Below are 15,198 nucleotides of genomic sequence, written 5' to 3'. Positions count from 1 at the left end.
GTAATTATAAATTATATTTTTAATTAAGTATGCCTCATGTCTATGTAATGCCTTTTAATAACTCTATGAATGATTTCAGGAAGTCTTAAAGTAATTGAAGTTGTTATTGTGAAATATTATCTGATACTTATTAAAATATTTAAGTGTTAAACATCACTTGTACCTGCTTCTTGAATATAAATATTTTGACAATCGAAGCAAAATTACTGTGCTTATCTCCTGAAAATAAATCATATATTGCAGTATTTTGTTATTTTTTTTCTCTTCTTCTTTATCACAGCAATAAGGTATACAATTTATTATACAAATTATTTATAGTTACGAGGAAACATTTTAAAATGGAACTGGTTTTTTGTTATTATTTCTTAATTCCAATAAAAGACAATTCTTTTACGACGATTCCACGTTAAAAATGTACTTTACATAAACCACCCAAAACGGCTAAGCAATCCATATGTCATCCTACGAAGCCAATAACCCTCCTCCTCCTCCTCATTTGATTGGTCATAATGGTTAATATAGAGTTTACATTTTAATAATTTTATATAGTTATTTATATAAACTTATTTTTTCTTAAGTGTCAATGAAATTCAAACAGTTGCTATAAAGATATTTATTTAATATCACAATATACACGGATAGTTACAGAAATTGTATCTACAATATTTTACACGGGCTTTATATTTTCGAACAAAAATATTCTGTTCAATTTTTAACTAGTTGCAGTGTAAAAAACATTCAAATATTACAAATAAATGGCTGAATCACAATAAATTACTGCCCGCTGAGCAAAGTTCCTGATATAACTTCATTCCGATTTCCCTACCTGAAAATTTAAAACGAATAATTAGAAACAGGTAATAAATATAAAATAATTTGTTTATATAATACTTTACAACAGAATATGTACGAATTGTAAACAAAGCTCAACTATTAGAAGACATTGTAAGACGGTCACGATTATAGGTCTAGAGTGAGCTGCCTCTGGTCCTGGTCTGAAATCTTAGGTCAGATTACAAAATGTTGTTACGCCCTATCCAGCCAGTTATACACTTTTTGACAGTTGCCTTACAGCGGTTGCAGGTTGCGTAACAGTTTAAAATTTGTGTTTAAAATATATCCTGCCAAATTAAATTTATAACTTCTTACACACACTTTAATGACGTAAGTATTTGTAAAGCAAATTTGTCAGGTGTCATAAATAGTGACGTGTTAATTTATGGGTTTGGTTGATCGAAAATTGAATTACATTTTACATTACATAAATAAATTACAAGCTTATTATGGTAGCTATTTACGTATTGTCTTCTAACGTGAAATTTCGTTGGACGTCGCGACTTCACTTAATTTCATTAAAATCTACAAGATTGGGATTTGAAACCATAAAAAAACTATTACATAGTTGATACGACAAACAAGTGGATAATTACGGCATTATTTTCTATAAAAACTGATAAATTTGTTTTTTTTATTCGCCAACAAGGCAAAGAAAACTTTCGAGAAGCGAGGCGAACACCCAAACATACGTGTCAAAAGTAAACCTGTGTAGCTGAATTCAACTGAACATCAACGTTAGTCTATACAGTTCAACAATTTTTGTTTACAATTTTTGTGTACATATCCTGCAATAAATTATACATATTTACATATTAGCGTCGCAGTCAAAGCCATATAAAATATATAATGAATAAATGATTAAAAATTATGATGAAAAATAATTCTAGCTTGTTCGAGCGAACTGTCATCAGAATGAGTCAATTACGATTTAAAATCATAATTTAATGACGTTGGAGATGATTCATGCTTTTGCATACAGCTATGTATACATTGGATATATATATATATATATATATTCAATAGCAGGAGTAAAGATAAATAAACAACTTTAACCTTGAATTGAAATGATATCATTGGTTGAGATCTGAAATTGTCTATGGTATTCATTATGGATAGATGAAAGAAAAAAATTTTATTTTCGAACTCAAAGGAGATTGGGCAAATTACTATGGCGCTCGGTTGCGTTACTTTTAACACAGTATAGCAGCGAGAATTGGAAGTAAATAAGGAGGATTTATCTACTTTAAAACAAGGTCAATTACAGCTTAATATTTTGTGGGGTTTTTGAAAAAAACAAAATTGAAAAAAAGTATGAAGGTTATGTTATATGTCAAAACAATGACGTTTTATTTTAAAATAGGCTATTTGACAATGCGAAAAATAAAGTGTTAATTACTGCCATTAGTATATATTATGAGTTTAAAAATGGTTTTTTAATCACAAAAGTTAAAAATAATACTAAAAACTAAAAATATTTTCTCAGTTTGCGTACAATAAACAGTTTACAGTAACACCAACAGTAAATGAATATTGAATAATTGAATTTGACACTTTGTCAAATCATGGAATAGTGTTGTACACATCAGTTGACTCGACATCAGAACATTATTATCGATTACATATTTATTGCTAGATTAAGGTATATAAATAGTTTTATTATAAATAAGTTATAATGGATTTATAGAAAAGCAATAATAGCCGCTTTTGAAATGATAAAGTTATAGTAGGTATATATTTTTTTGTATAGTTTCTTTTGTCGGTTAGTCGATCGATTCTTTTCAAGATAAAAGATCTTCACTATAGTGGCAAGCGACATAGTTAATTAATTATATTACAAATACAATACTAATTAGATTGCAAATATAAACCCCACAATTGATTTTAATGAATTTCATTTATAAAACATTTAAAATAATAAACATGAATTATACATTTACTTAAATGGCTATACGCGTATAAAAGTGAAACCAAAAATGCCCAATCTCCTTTAAGTTTATATAAATAGATAAGTGAATTATGGATATTTATCAAGAACGTATTTGTAGTGCAAATTATAGCAGATCTGTTGAATATGTAAATGGGAGGTTTGTTTAACTTTACTCTTTTAGTCATTAAGGAATATTGTATATTATTAAAAATCAACAATTAGATGAGAGCAGCAAACATAATCACGATATTAATTTTGCACAAATAATTTATTTAAATCAATGTTGTAAAGTACATAGGTATAATAAAAAAATAATAAAACACCGTAGAAATAGAAAACATTTAAAAAAATGTGTTTATAGGAAAACTGAAGACTGACAATATTAAAATAAATAATAAAAGGACGATAATAAAATGGTATTAGTGCATGTTAAGAAATATACAATGTACAGCTTAAACTGGTGAGTCAGATAGGATGAAATTTCCAACGGAAAGGCGATAAGCACTAAAAAAGGAATTTTTGAAAATAAATTTATAAAATATTATTGGGTTAAATAGTTTGTATGGAAATTCGTGATTTCTCATTTTAGAAATATGGAAATAAAGAAATTATTTAAAAAAATCATCACTATTTGCTTAAAAGTTCGAAAGTTAGGATGTATCCGAAGTTTGTCTTTTTAGGAAAAATATGGTAGTCGGTGTTTAGTGCCTGATTATGAGTAAAAGACAGTTTTTGCAACGTTTTTGTAAATTCGTCATCCGAGAGGTTGAAATTGGGACTCGAAGTTTGTGTTCGTCCTTCCTTATGTTAGAAACATGGAAATCGGTGTTTAGGCTTCTGCTTATAAGTAAATAACCAACGTGATATTGTTTTACGATAGGATATCTAGTTAGTTATTTATAATAATTCTGATTTTTTATATATTAAACATGCAAAAACGCAGCAAGCGTTTAATGTAAAATAAAATATTATTATACAGAAACATTTAAGCTTCGTTGTTAGTAAAATATATAACTATAAATAGCAATGGCATTAGTGCATATTAAGAAATAAGTGTTAGACGAATATGGTTCTCAAAGCCTTTGTTAGCGATGTAATTCATTAAAATGGTTGTTAAGCTGTTACATATATTCGTTAGATACAAAATGAGTCATACGTGTCGAAGCCCGAGTTAGATAGCTCGCATCTCCGAAACACTTCAAACGCTGGTGACAAAAGAGAAATGTTTACTTTACAGTAAATTAATGACTTTATTCTTTTTAAATTAAAGTTCACTATCTTATTTAATAGTGATGTGCGATAAAGCTTTACATTTTTTTTAATGAAAATAATATAAATTAAATGATAGATGAAGGTCATGATTCGATGTAGCTGGAGTTGGCTTACCATTTGGCTCGTTTGGACCAATCCTTTGGTGTCCAATGCAAACATTTCGGATCGATTCGTAATAACTTCTTCTCCATTGCCTTTTCGTGTTGTTGTATCGTTTCCTTATTAATGAAGAAAAAATATTAATTAGAATTAATTTAACATTCACATATCAGTTCGAAATTACTTTATGGAACCAATTTATTAATTCATTCATAAGAACTTTTAAATATAGAAATAATTATAGGTCTTATTTTGCTCTATATGCTCTAAGTTATTGTCCCTCGATTATGTATCGACTTGAAGGGATCGCTGTGTTTTGTATTTACGCGCTTAACATACTGTATGTTGTATGATACTAGGTGGTAGAGTTTTGTGCAAGCCCGTCTTGGACTGTATCACTCACCGTTAAATAGCAATACTTGCTATTTCTCTGATTAGGTTTGAACGGTGAGTGAGTCGGTGTAACAGAAGACAGAAGGGACAGAAGGGTCATAACATCTTAGTCATCTTCCCAAAGTTGGAGGCGCATTGGCGTAAGGAATATTTTTCAAGGTTGGTGGCTCATTGGAAATTTATGGAAGGGTTATTATTTATTATATAATTTCAATGTTTATGGGCGGAGGTGATCACTTTCCAACAAACGGCCATTTGCCCGTCCGCCTAGCCATTTGAACAAAAAAAAAACACTAATTCAGTATGTGAGTTCAATAAAGTTGATCTATATTTTTTTTTTAATAAATCAAAAAAGTCGGTCCGTGCCTTTAGTAGTTTGTGCCTGCATATTTATACTTCCAGGCAGCATCACAATCGAAATAAAAAATAAACCTATTAACCTGAAAAGTTTGTTTGTTTAAGCGACGGCGATTTCAGACATCACGCTACGACCCACGGGGGCTGAGCAGTAATTTTTAATGTATGGGAAACCGCGCGGAGCAACTAGTTAATAATCGAACACAACACTCACCTGATTCACAGAGACGATGTATTGGCCCTTGTAGTAATTTATTAGATTTAAATTCTGCAGAGTACTGATAACGTCCTCTTTCTTAATACTTGTAAGCTCGCAGATTTCACTACAAAAGTAATATTTTAGTACAACCGTTTTAAATCTAACACTTCTTTTGAATAAAATTATGTATAATCAATTCCAATCGAAGATTGAATACAGATAAAACTAAACTCGGCTATATTGTGCACTACTGTACTGTACTGACAGTTCTTAACTAATTTTTAATTATAATACAACACTATTCCACTAAACTACTTATATCGACTTTAATTGTACTTCCAAAGTTCCGAAAACAGTTCGTCAAAACTCAAAACGCCATTTTTCGCAAATCCATAATGATAAAAATATCAATTATCTATGATTATTCAAGCTCTCGACCAATGATATATGGCAAATTCTATATCGAATGTTGTTTATTTCACTTTTGTCTCCGTAGTTGGAATAGACTATCGTATCAACTGAGCCGATTGTCGATATTCGAGGGCGAGTAATACTTAGATTTAAGTTATATAAACGTCATAAAGAGTAGGAGTATATAACATAACGTAAGCGTCAATCGATCGGTGTGGAATAAAAATCAGAATCTAACGCTTTAAGAACAGTCTAAATTTTACTTTAAATTTAATTTGGTTTAAATCATGTGTTGTTTGACTCTCGGTATTGACTTAAGCAATTTTTTTTTAATGGAACTATTGCTATTCATATAGAAATTATATATATACGTTAAAATTATAAACAATCCTATAAAACCCATACAGATACTCACTTAATAGTGATAATTGGTTTCTCATTGTCACCGACTGGTTTGATATTTATTAATATTTCTAAAATAGTTTGAGCCCAGTAACTTCTATACGAGAGTAGACCAAGATCCGACAAAGGTTTCTCTGGGGAACCAGTCTTACCTTCGAACTTTGATAATTCATAACCTGTAATTTAACAAATCATTAATTAAATTAAAATAATATAGAATATAAGCAGAGATAGCCCAGTGGTTAGAACGTGTGCATCTTAACCGAAGGATCGCGAACTCAAACCCAGTAAAACACCAATAAATTTTATTTTTTAATTTGAGTTTATAATTAATCTTGTTCTTGGCGGTATATATATTGAGTGTACTTACTAAATTCTATAAGTAATGTTCCATATCCTTTTCTTTGGTATGGAGGTAATGTTAATATACAAGCTACATTGTAGTCTTCTGTACTTTCCTTCTCTTTTGAAAAATATCCTACTATGTGAAAACCTGAAAATATTTAAAGATTTATTAATATTTTCGTGTGATAAGTCGAAATTAACAAGTTAGAATGAAAAAAAAAGAAACAGTTTTGATATTTAAGGCAATAAGTTCTTCTATATATAGGTATATACATATTTATATAATCTAATTAAAATACTTTTTGTTTAACTTCTATGTTTACATTTGGAAAAGGGAATTAGAACGTTAAATAAAAAACGAGAAGCTACGCAGGCTACGGAACGCATCCCATTGGATGGACAGTGTATTAGTAAATAAAATATTTTCAAAAAATTGATATTCAATTTCCTCGACTTTAAATTTGTTATTTCTCTCAACCTTTATTAATGTAAGTAATTCAAAGTAATATTTTTTTATTTATTTTGATAATAAACCGTTGATATTTCTTATACTAAACTATAAGAAGTTCGTGTACGGCTAGCAATCATACCGCGGGCGCTCATATCTTTATATCATATAGTTTCTAGTTACTTATATCAATCAACATTGATATATCATTTATCGGAGACTTTCATTCCAAACTACTATCAACTATAAGTTACCAACAATCAACTATCACTAAAAGGTTGTACGGACCGTACATACCGTTTTTGGTATTTAAGAAATATGATATTTGTTATACTATAGTATAAAAAATATCATCAAAGTACTATACAGTAGAATCAACTTATAATGACTCCGCCTTTATTGACCAACCGTTTATTGTGACGTACTTCCATCATAAAGTTTGGTTCTGATATAAAATTCTTTGTAAAAAGTCGGATATAATGACTTTCCTTATAGTGACAGTTCGCTTATTATGACCCATTTTTTATACATCATAAATTGTGTCCGGTTATAGTGACCGACATGATTCTTTACACCTTCGGTAATGTTCCCGGCGTCGTGCGACACCTGGCTCATTGTTTTTAAACTGAGTAAGTAATTGTCACTCAAAGGTCGTCTGCAGATTTGTTCATAGCAATATTGAAAATGATAATTTGACCATAGCTATGTTTCTATACACAATATTAGAGACTGTTATTACAAAAAAATGAAAAAAAAAAAACAAAAGCAGACAAATATTACAGATTACTTACATTAAAATATGAAAAATATAGTACAGACATACATGTTTCTTATGTACTTATTACGTACAAAATTTATATGTATATATATACTATATATATGTATGACGTCCGGTTATTATGACGTGTTTGTCAATTCCCTTCGATCTCATTATAAACGGATTCCACTGTATTTTTTTGTGTATTGATATACCAATACACAAAAAAAAAATTATATTGTTTCGATAAATGAAACGTTACATATGATGCGTAAGAAACTGCTTATGGTTATGTAATAGTTATGATTTTTACGTGACGTTTGTTATTCAAACTCACCTCTTGAATCGAACTCCGTCATAACGTAAAATAAAAATGGGTCAGTATCGTAATACAGTGTCTTGTGGTCTAAGAACAGTTTTGCTAGTAAACATAGATTTTGAGCGTAGCACTTGTTCTTCCTGCCATCTATCTCGAAGAACGATATACTGCCTTTGCGATATATTTCGTTACCCGGTGGATGTTTGAGTTTGCATTTTATCTGTAAAAAAAAAAAAATATATTATAATAATTTCAAATATTTTTAAAAAGGTTACATGTTCATATAAAATTATACTTACGAGATGTCTTTCTAAGCACTTTTTACTTTTTCTGTATTTGAGACAGAATTCACATATGTATATACATGGTAGATTTACCATTTCCTGGAAAACAAAAACAATGCAAATATTAGTACAAAGATTTGGTTAGAGTAGGCTTAGAAGACATATCGCAGGAAGTCGGGAATCGGCTTGCTACCCTGGTTTCCATTAAAAGTTAAAGGTATATGTTTTTTTATGGTACAGGTTAGTGGACGAGCATATAGGCTACCTGATGATAGGTGGTCACCACCTATCATCAGGTAGCCCATAGACAATGGAGACAAAGTAATATTACCCATTTCTTGGCAACTAAGATGTTATGTCCTTGTATCTGTAGTTACACTGACTCACTCTTCAAACCGAAACAGAACAATACTGAGTACTGTTGTTTGGCGGTAGAATATCTGATGAATGGGTATTACCTACCCAGATGGGCTTGCACAAAGTCCTACCAAGAAGTAAATTATTATTAGTAAATAATTTAAATACAGTATTTCTGAGTAACAATGATGAGATCAAAAGTAGTTCTCATGCGTGAAAAACTCTAAGGAAACATAGTTATCAGAATATGGACGTGTAATAGTCTCTACATAAATAAAAATATCAAATATTTAGTTAGATTTATAATTGTGAATATATCACTCTCTACGTCTTCCGTTCCCTCTTATCTTAGGATCACCTGTGTGGGAATGCAGGATGAACGGAAGAGTAAATACCGAACATGATTCACTTGGTGGTAGGGCTTTGTGCGAGCCCGTCTGGGTAGGTACCACTCATCAGATATTCTACCGCCAAATAACAGTACACGGTATTGTGTTCCGGTTAGAAGGGTGAGTGAGCCAGTGTAATCACAGGCACAAGGGACATAACATCTTAGTTCCCAAGGTTGGTGGCGCATAGGTGATGTAAGGAATGGTTAATATTTCTTACAGCGCCTTTGTCTATGGGTGATGGTGACCACTTACCATCAGGTGGCCCATATGCTCGTCCGCCAACCAATGCCATAAAAAAAAAAATGATTACAACAATTTATTTTGAAAACACGATAATTTTGAAATTGAATCAAACCTTTTACCACAACCCTTCACTCTGTCCGAGTACAGCAGTTAACTAATAATCTAAATGCTTCAGTATATCTATCAGCAGCAGCCGGCGGCTCACCTGCGGGTAGGGCGCGAAGTACCAGGGTCGGATCCGGTGGCGGCCGAGCTCGATCATCTCGATGTTCTTCATGCGCGTGACGAGGTCGTCGTGCCCGTGCGCCACGAGGCTGCCGGACTGCCGCGGGCGCGCCGTGGGCGTGGCCGCGCCGCTCGCGCCGCCCTCGCCCTCCGCCGCCTCCGTCTCCGCCGCCGGGCACTGCGCACACTATACTACTGTACTACTGTACTGCAGTACTGTACTGTACTACCGCCGCTCGCATCGCACACACTTCCGTCGAGCTCATTGAGATCATTATTCCTTATCTAATGCAGTCAATATGTCCGTCTCATATTCAAAAAACAAAGCTTTCCAAAGATGTTAGTGTGTTAAAAGACAATCTTTAGGCTAATATTTTTAGAACGAGGTTCTTTTACAGGCAGAAATCATTACGTTCTTCTGATCGGGTGGCCCACACATTGTTTATTACATCAGTGCCTGTACACACATTTGTTGATTAATATGCCACAAATATAATATTGATGTAGTAGAAATATATTCGGCTAACTAAAGTTGAATGCGAAGTTAAAATGTCGTCAAGATATAGAATTAAAATATCTCACATCATTCTCCGAAGAATTGGCTTTCCGTTTTCTGTTCATTTTCTTTTGTAGCGCAGCGGCGAGAACTGCGCCGCCGTTTACAAGCGACGGTGAATCATTTATGAGTGTGGGGCTCGCCGGCCGAGATATCAGCTGACGAGGTTCTAATGGTGGAATTTGAACTGGAAAAAAAGAATGTTTAAAAACCATTATCATATGTATGAATATAAGAAATATTTGACAGTTAAGGAAAACTATAGAAATAAATTCTACATACTAGATAGATGCTGTGTCTATTATAGGATTATTTTAATCGAAAAATTATTTAAGTAGATAAAAAAGTCTATACTTATAAATTGGTTTATCCTAATTTATATCAATGAGCTGGAATTTGGGATATACATTTACATGGGACACATGGGATTTATTGATCAATACAAGAAAAGATTATCTTACCTACAGTATCATTAATCTTCCTTTGTTTTAATGTTTCTTAATAATGTAAGTTTAGATAATTCATGCTCTATATGATATATTGTTAAATGTTATGTTACCCAGGAAGGCACCACTGAATTTTCATGTGCTTAATTTGTGTTTATAATTCATCTCGTGCTCGGCGGTGAAGGAAAACATCGTGAGGAAACTTGCATGTGTCTAATTTCAACGAAATTCTGCGACATGTGTATCGCCAACCCGCATCGGAGCAGCGTGGTGGAATATGCTGCAAACCTTCTCCTCAAAGGGAGAGGAGGCCTTTAGCCCAGCAGTGGGAAAATTTACAGGCTGCTAATGCATACTAAATGCTATGTTACAAAAATAACTATTGCAATATGAATACTAAAATATCTAGTGCGCCTTATATTTAAGTCATATTGCTCATAATAAGAAAGTTAAATCTGATTTAATTCTTTAGCTAAACAGGCCAGGGGAAACATATTGATTATGTTCGGTAATATCTTTTTAGGAGCCGAATAATGCCAATATGAGTAAATTGTATAGTTCAATTAAATAATAAGTTACATATATATTAGTGAGCCGAGATGGCCCATTGGTTAGAACGCATGCATCTTAACCGATGATTTCGGGTTCAAATCCAGGCAAGCACCACTGAATTTTCATGTGCTTAATTTGTGTTTACAATTCATCTCATGCTTGGCGGTGAAGAAAAACATTGTTTCCTCACAATGTGACCTGCATGTGTCTAATTTCAACAAAATTCTGCCACATGTGTATTCCACCAACCCGCATTGGAGCAACGTGGTGGAATCTGCTCCAAACTTTCTCCTCAAAGGAAGGAGGCCTTAGCCCAGCAGTGGGAAATTTACAGACATTTTTGTTAATGTTAAAAATAAAATATTAATAATTGATAATTGTATATTTTAAAAGTTTTATATATATTTATAATTAATTTATTTTAATTACATTATCGATCAATTTATTTATAAAAAAAAAATTAAACATACCAGGTGTAATTTTTGGAGTTGAACCATTTAGTGGGGTTTGTACTTTCTCGGGTAATTTTGGTGTGGTTTGATGATTCACATTATTTTCTCTATTGCTATTAATAACGGTTTTCTGATTTTCATTGCAGACAGTTTCATCTGCAGAAAAAATATTAAGTTTAGAATTACTTACTTTACATATACAAATAAAATGAATAATAATACATCAAAAGCACTGTGGCACATTTATAAGGATTGTTTTTTTGGCTAACATAATATTGATAACAATTTCAAGCAATTATGTTTAAAATGAAAGTTGGGAAAAAAGAGATCATGCAAATTACAGGCCAAAATAAATCATAACATGCAAAAAAGGCAGTACATAAAACTTATTTATATATTTTTTGTCATCATATTATCTTTGTTACTGAAATCAATTGTATTGCTCACTGTATCATATATTGTTAAACATTATTTACAGCAAAACAGAAACAAGAACAAATAAAAGACTACAAAAATGATTTTAAGGATCCAACAGTACTTCTCACATAATTACAACTACATACAAAATAAAATTTGTCATGAAGAGCTTGACTAATAACTAAAACACACATACTAAGAAAAGTAGGCATGACGCCACCTCCAGATCCAATGTGAGTTTTCTTTGGAGTTGTCGTACCACCAGTCGGTGCGCCATCTCTTCTTGGAAATTGTACCTTTCTTGTGTCCAACCATGATTCCCCAACCCATTCATCTAAACGTTTATTGACTGAAATAAATAAAGTGTTCATAATTATATCTGTTTGAAATAGAAATGTAATTTACTCTAAGTCATAATATGGCATTTAACATATATAATAGTATAATAGCATAGTAATATAAACTTTGGGAATTTGAAAAGTAATTAAGTAATCAAAACACTGCATGTTACATTCTCTGTGACTTGAATAAGCATTAACTTTTTACTTCAATGAATACGTTAATTTATTTATATACAAACAATAACTCAGTATGTACACACAAATACATTTAGAAATAAAAGACATACGATATTATATTCGAAAAAGCTTACAATCAACATAGTGTACATAATATCCTCTTTGCCCACGAACTTCTTTGATACTTATAATTTCAGCGAGTGGCCAATCATCTCCACCTTGCATTCGAACTGGTAGTCGACATCCCTCCACCAACGATGCCTGTGCATAGTAATATGGTATCAGTCAACATTGTGCTAGAACAATAAATATTTCAACTATTGTTTTACACATACGGCTGAGTCACAAAATGTCGTAATTTCGTCTTCATTTTCAGTCATTATGAAAATAGTAATATTTTTATGTTTAAAACTACATTAAATCACCCTTGTTTTACAATAAATTGTCAAACTATTTTGACATCAGTCAATGGTGTGACAACTGACAATTGAGTTGAATTTGTTTTTGATATCAAGTTAAATATACATTATACAAGAATTACAAAAAAATAAATGAGTATAAATATACAGTCTTGCTTTTTTAAAATCGTGCATATAATTAAATTTAATAACTAAAATTCATCGTTGAACGATAATACAATGTAAAAAAGTATGATAAAATAAAAAGGGTGGGTTTAGTTGTAAATAAGGGCAGAATGTAAATATAATATTAATATGAAAGATAGGTGTTTTTTAATTTAATATACATTATAAATAATATAAGAAACATTTATATTTAAAAAAAAATATGAATAAATTTTTAGTATATTATTAATTTATTAAATTGTTCTCTTGACAATTGGCAATACTTCTTCTAACCTCAAATTTTTCTCAATTTTAATTCTGTAATTTAAAAAATAGTATATAATAATCTTCTAGGTAAAACTATAGGCTGTGTAAATTCAATACAATTATTTATCTAAACTTTTATTCATAAATATAGAAATGGCTGCCTCAGCACAAATGATGAGTGAGGCTGATCAAATAAAAACGGTAAGTTGTATTTTATTTTAAAATAGAGACATTATTTTATGTAAACAACCTGATTTAAATACACTTTTACATAATTTATAATATGTGTTATGTTTTTCAGTTCAAAGAATTTCTGGTACAATATAACAAATTATCAGAACTTTGCTTTAATGACTGCATTCATGACTTTACATCGCGAAATCTTCGCTCTACGGAGGTATTTATTTATCCTACATGTTTAGAACATTCTATGTTTCATAGGTTATTGTTGTTTTTTCCATTATTAGACAATTGTTATAAAATATTCACATTAACAAATCTTATAAAAAGCCATGTAAAAAGTAGCACTTGTAGAGCTGTTTTTAATTTATATAATATCTCAAACAACAGCAACTTAGGCAGCAAGTAGATGTTAATAAGGAAATATATTAACTGTATAAATTTTACATTACAGGATAAATGCACAATCAACTGTATGGAGAAGTATTTGCGAACAAATCAACGTGTCTCACAAAGATTCCATGAATTCCAAATGATTGCTAATGAGAATATGATTGCTTTAGCTCAGAAATCTGGCAATCCAAGTTAAAAATCTTCTGTATATGTTAGTATTAATTTATTCTATTAGTGTTTTTGTTTGAATGTTGTCAAATAAAATGTTGTTGAACAGTCGGTTATTTACATTAATAAATCCTTATTTACTGTAAAGCTGGTAAAAGACCATCCTGGTTTGGTGATAAGCAATGTTTTAATGCCCTAAGCTTTTAATTGCTTGGTTATTAAGCTCTTTTGGTACCTAGGCACACTAGTATTTTTGAGTAATGAGTTATCAGTTTTTGCCTTTTTTCCTTGACTGCCTCAATGTTCCAATGTGTTGTTTATATGGCAGTAGACTGGTCTTAAACCCAGAGCCAGCACTGGGTTTAAGACCAGATTATAGTTGATAATTTTTTTTTTTTCATTGGGTTTAACCATGGAGGAATTTAAGGTAGCATTATATGGAGCCTGAATTATATTCAGTAGAGATTGTTATCCCATTGGATTGAGAGAGAGAGGGATTAGAAAATGTACCTGTGTTTGAGCACACTTGTGCACTATGGTGTGTCACCTACGGTGGGTTAACCTCCTATTGTAGGCACTTGTGACCAAAATTGGTTAGGTGAACATAATCATTTTAAATATTATCATAACAACACTATAACCATGAAATTAGCAATGTTTAGTTGAAAAATATGCGATATGATGCCTAAGTTGCTGAGCGTAATTGTGAGCGTAACGACACAGTATTATTTCTTTAATTTACAGTTTTTTTTGTATTTAAATATGTGAAACCATTGACATGTAATTGCAGCTGTTTTGAATTATTATTATTTTTACTCATAAACATTTTAATGCCGATTCTTTGTGGTATATAAAATATGTCAGTATTATTCCTAACTTTTACTTACAATTTGTATGAAAAAGCAAAATGCTCAGCTCAGCAAAAAGTTCAGTGTGTGTTCAATTCATGGTCTATTTTTGCACTTGATTACTATCAAGCTAATGTTTCGTGAGTTTCATTATGATGAATACGCCCAACAAATTCCTATATGAAAACTAGATTGTGGTAGCTAATAGAGGTAGTAGGGATAAAATAGAAGATAGTAATAAGTATTATATCTAGAATTGACTGGAAGTCGAGATATTTTAGTGACATATTTATGGAATAGAAGTATTTTGTCTTTCTTGTATATAATTATATCTTGACTTATTTTGGTTTCAAATGTGTGTTACAGTACCTATGCTGGATGTTTCCCGAAAATAAATAAATAAGTATAATTATATTATAATAACAGGAAAATTGGTTGTTACTAAAAATGTCAATTTTAGTGTCAGTGAGAAAAGACATATTATTTTATAAAATCAGTTATTTACTCCCTCGACGCTCAATATTTCATAACATCTTTAAATGTAGTTCACATTTATTTTATATTTAATAAT

General features: G+C 31.1%; 2 protein-coding genes across 5 annotated transcripts; one reads left to right on the top strand and one right to left on the bottom strand.

The window, feature by feature from the left end:
- Positions 1-611: 611 nt before the first annotated feature.
- On the bottom strand, positions 612-12,678 carry LOC125068902 (histone acetyltransferase Tip60). Of its 4 annotated transcripts, none has more exons than XM_047678276.1 (14): positions 12,544-12,678; positions 12,343-12,469; positions 11,911-12,039; positions 11,292-11,429; positions 9,850-10,010; positions 9,248-9,454; positions 8,066-8,149; positions 7,785-7,986; positions 6,268-6,390; positions 5,911-6,073; positions 5,100-5,208; positions 4,151-4,254; positions 3,921-3,969; positions 612-826 (listed from the first exon to the last, which is right to left on the bottom strand). In XM_047678276.1, the coding sequence occupies exons 1-13, from the start codon at positions 12,586-12,588 to the stop codon at positions 3,963-3,965; spliced, it is 1,599 nt and encodes a 532-aa protein (XP_047534232.1). In that variant the 5' UTR covers positions 12,589-12,678; the 3' UTR covers positions 612-826; positions 3,921-3,962. The 4 variants fall into 4 exon arrangements, with proteins under 4 accessions (XP_047534232.1, XP_047534229.1, XP_047534231.1 ...); XM_047678273.1 differs by having other exon boundaries at positions 613-826; positions 11,887-12,039; XM_047678275.1 differs by having other exon boundaries at positions 613-826; positions 9,248-9,445; positions 11,887-12,039.
- A 374-nt stretch (positions 12,679-13,052) lies between these two features.
- On the top strand, positions 13,053-13,887 carry LOC125068908 (mitochondrial import inner membrane translocase subunit Tim9-like). Its single transcript, XM_047678282.1, has 3 exons — positions 13,053-13,239; positions 13,340-13,435; positions 13,673-13,887. The coding sequence occupies exons 1-3, from the start codon at positions 13,192-13,194 to the stop codon at positions 13,805-13,807; spliced, it is 279 nt and encodes a 92-aa protein (XP_047534238.1). The 5' UTR covers positions 13,053-13,191; the 3' UTR covers positions 13,808-13,887.
- The last annotated feature ends 1,311 nt before the right edge of the window (positions 13,888-15,198 follow it).

The sequence above is a fragment of the Vanessa atalanta genome, chromosome 14 (assembly GCF_905147765.1).
Source record: "Vanessa atalanta chromosome 14, ilVanAtal1.2, whole genome shotgun sequence".
Taxonomy (NCBI): Eukaryota; Metazoa; Arthropoda; class Insecta; order Lepidoptera; family Nymphalidae; genus Vanessa; species Vanessa atalanta.
The sequence above is the reverse complement of the archived record's forward strand: the minus strand, read 5'-3'. Positions and strand labels throughout refer to the sequence as shown.

Bases quoted from the DNA above. Each gene is read 5' to 3' on its own strand.
- LOC125068902 (XM_047678273.1), bottom strand. From the start codon at position 12,588: ATGACTGAAAATGAAGACGAAATTACGACATTTTGTGACTCAGCC. The intron at 7,987-8,065 runs GTAAGTATAATT...TTTTTTTTACAG, and splicing joins AGTGCTTAGAAAGACATCTC to ATAAAATGCAAACTCAAACA. The intron at 6,391-7,784 runs GTGAGTTTGAAT...AAATATTTTCAG, and splicing joins GACGGAGTTCGATTCAAGAG to GTTTTCACATAGTAGGATAT.
- LOC125068908 (XM_047678282.1), top strand. From the start codon at position 13,192: ATGGCTGCCTCAGCACAAATGATGAGTGAGGCTGATCAAATAAAAACG. The intron at 13,240-13,339 runs GTAAGTTGTATT...TATGTTTTTCAG, and splicing joins AGGCTGATCAAATAAAAACG to TTCAAAGAATTTCTGGTACA. The intron at 13,436-13,672 runs GTATTTATTTAT...TTTACATTACAG, and splicing joins GAAATCTTCGCTCTACGGAG to GATAAATGCACAATCAACTG.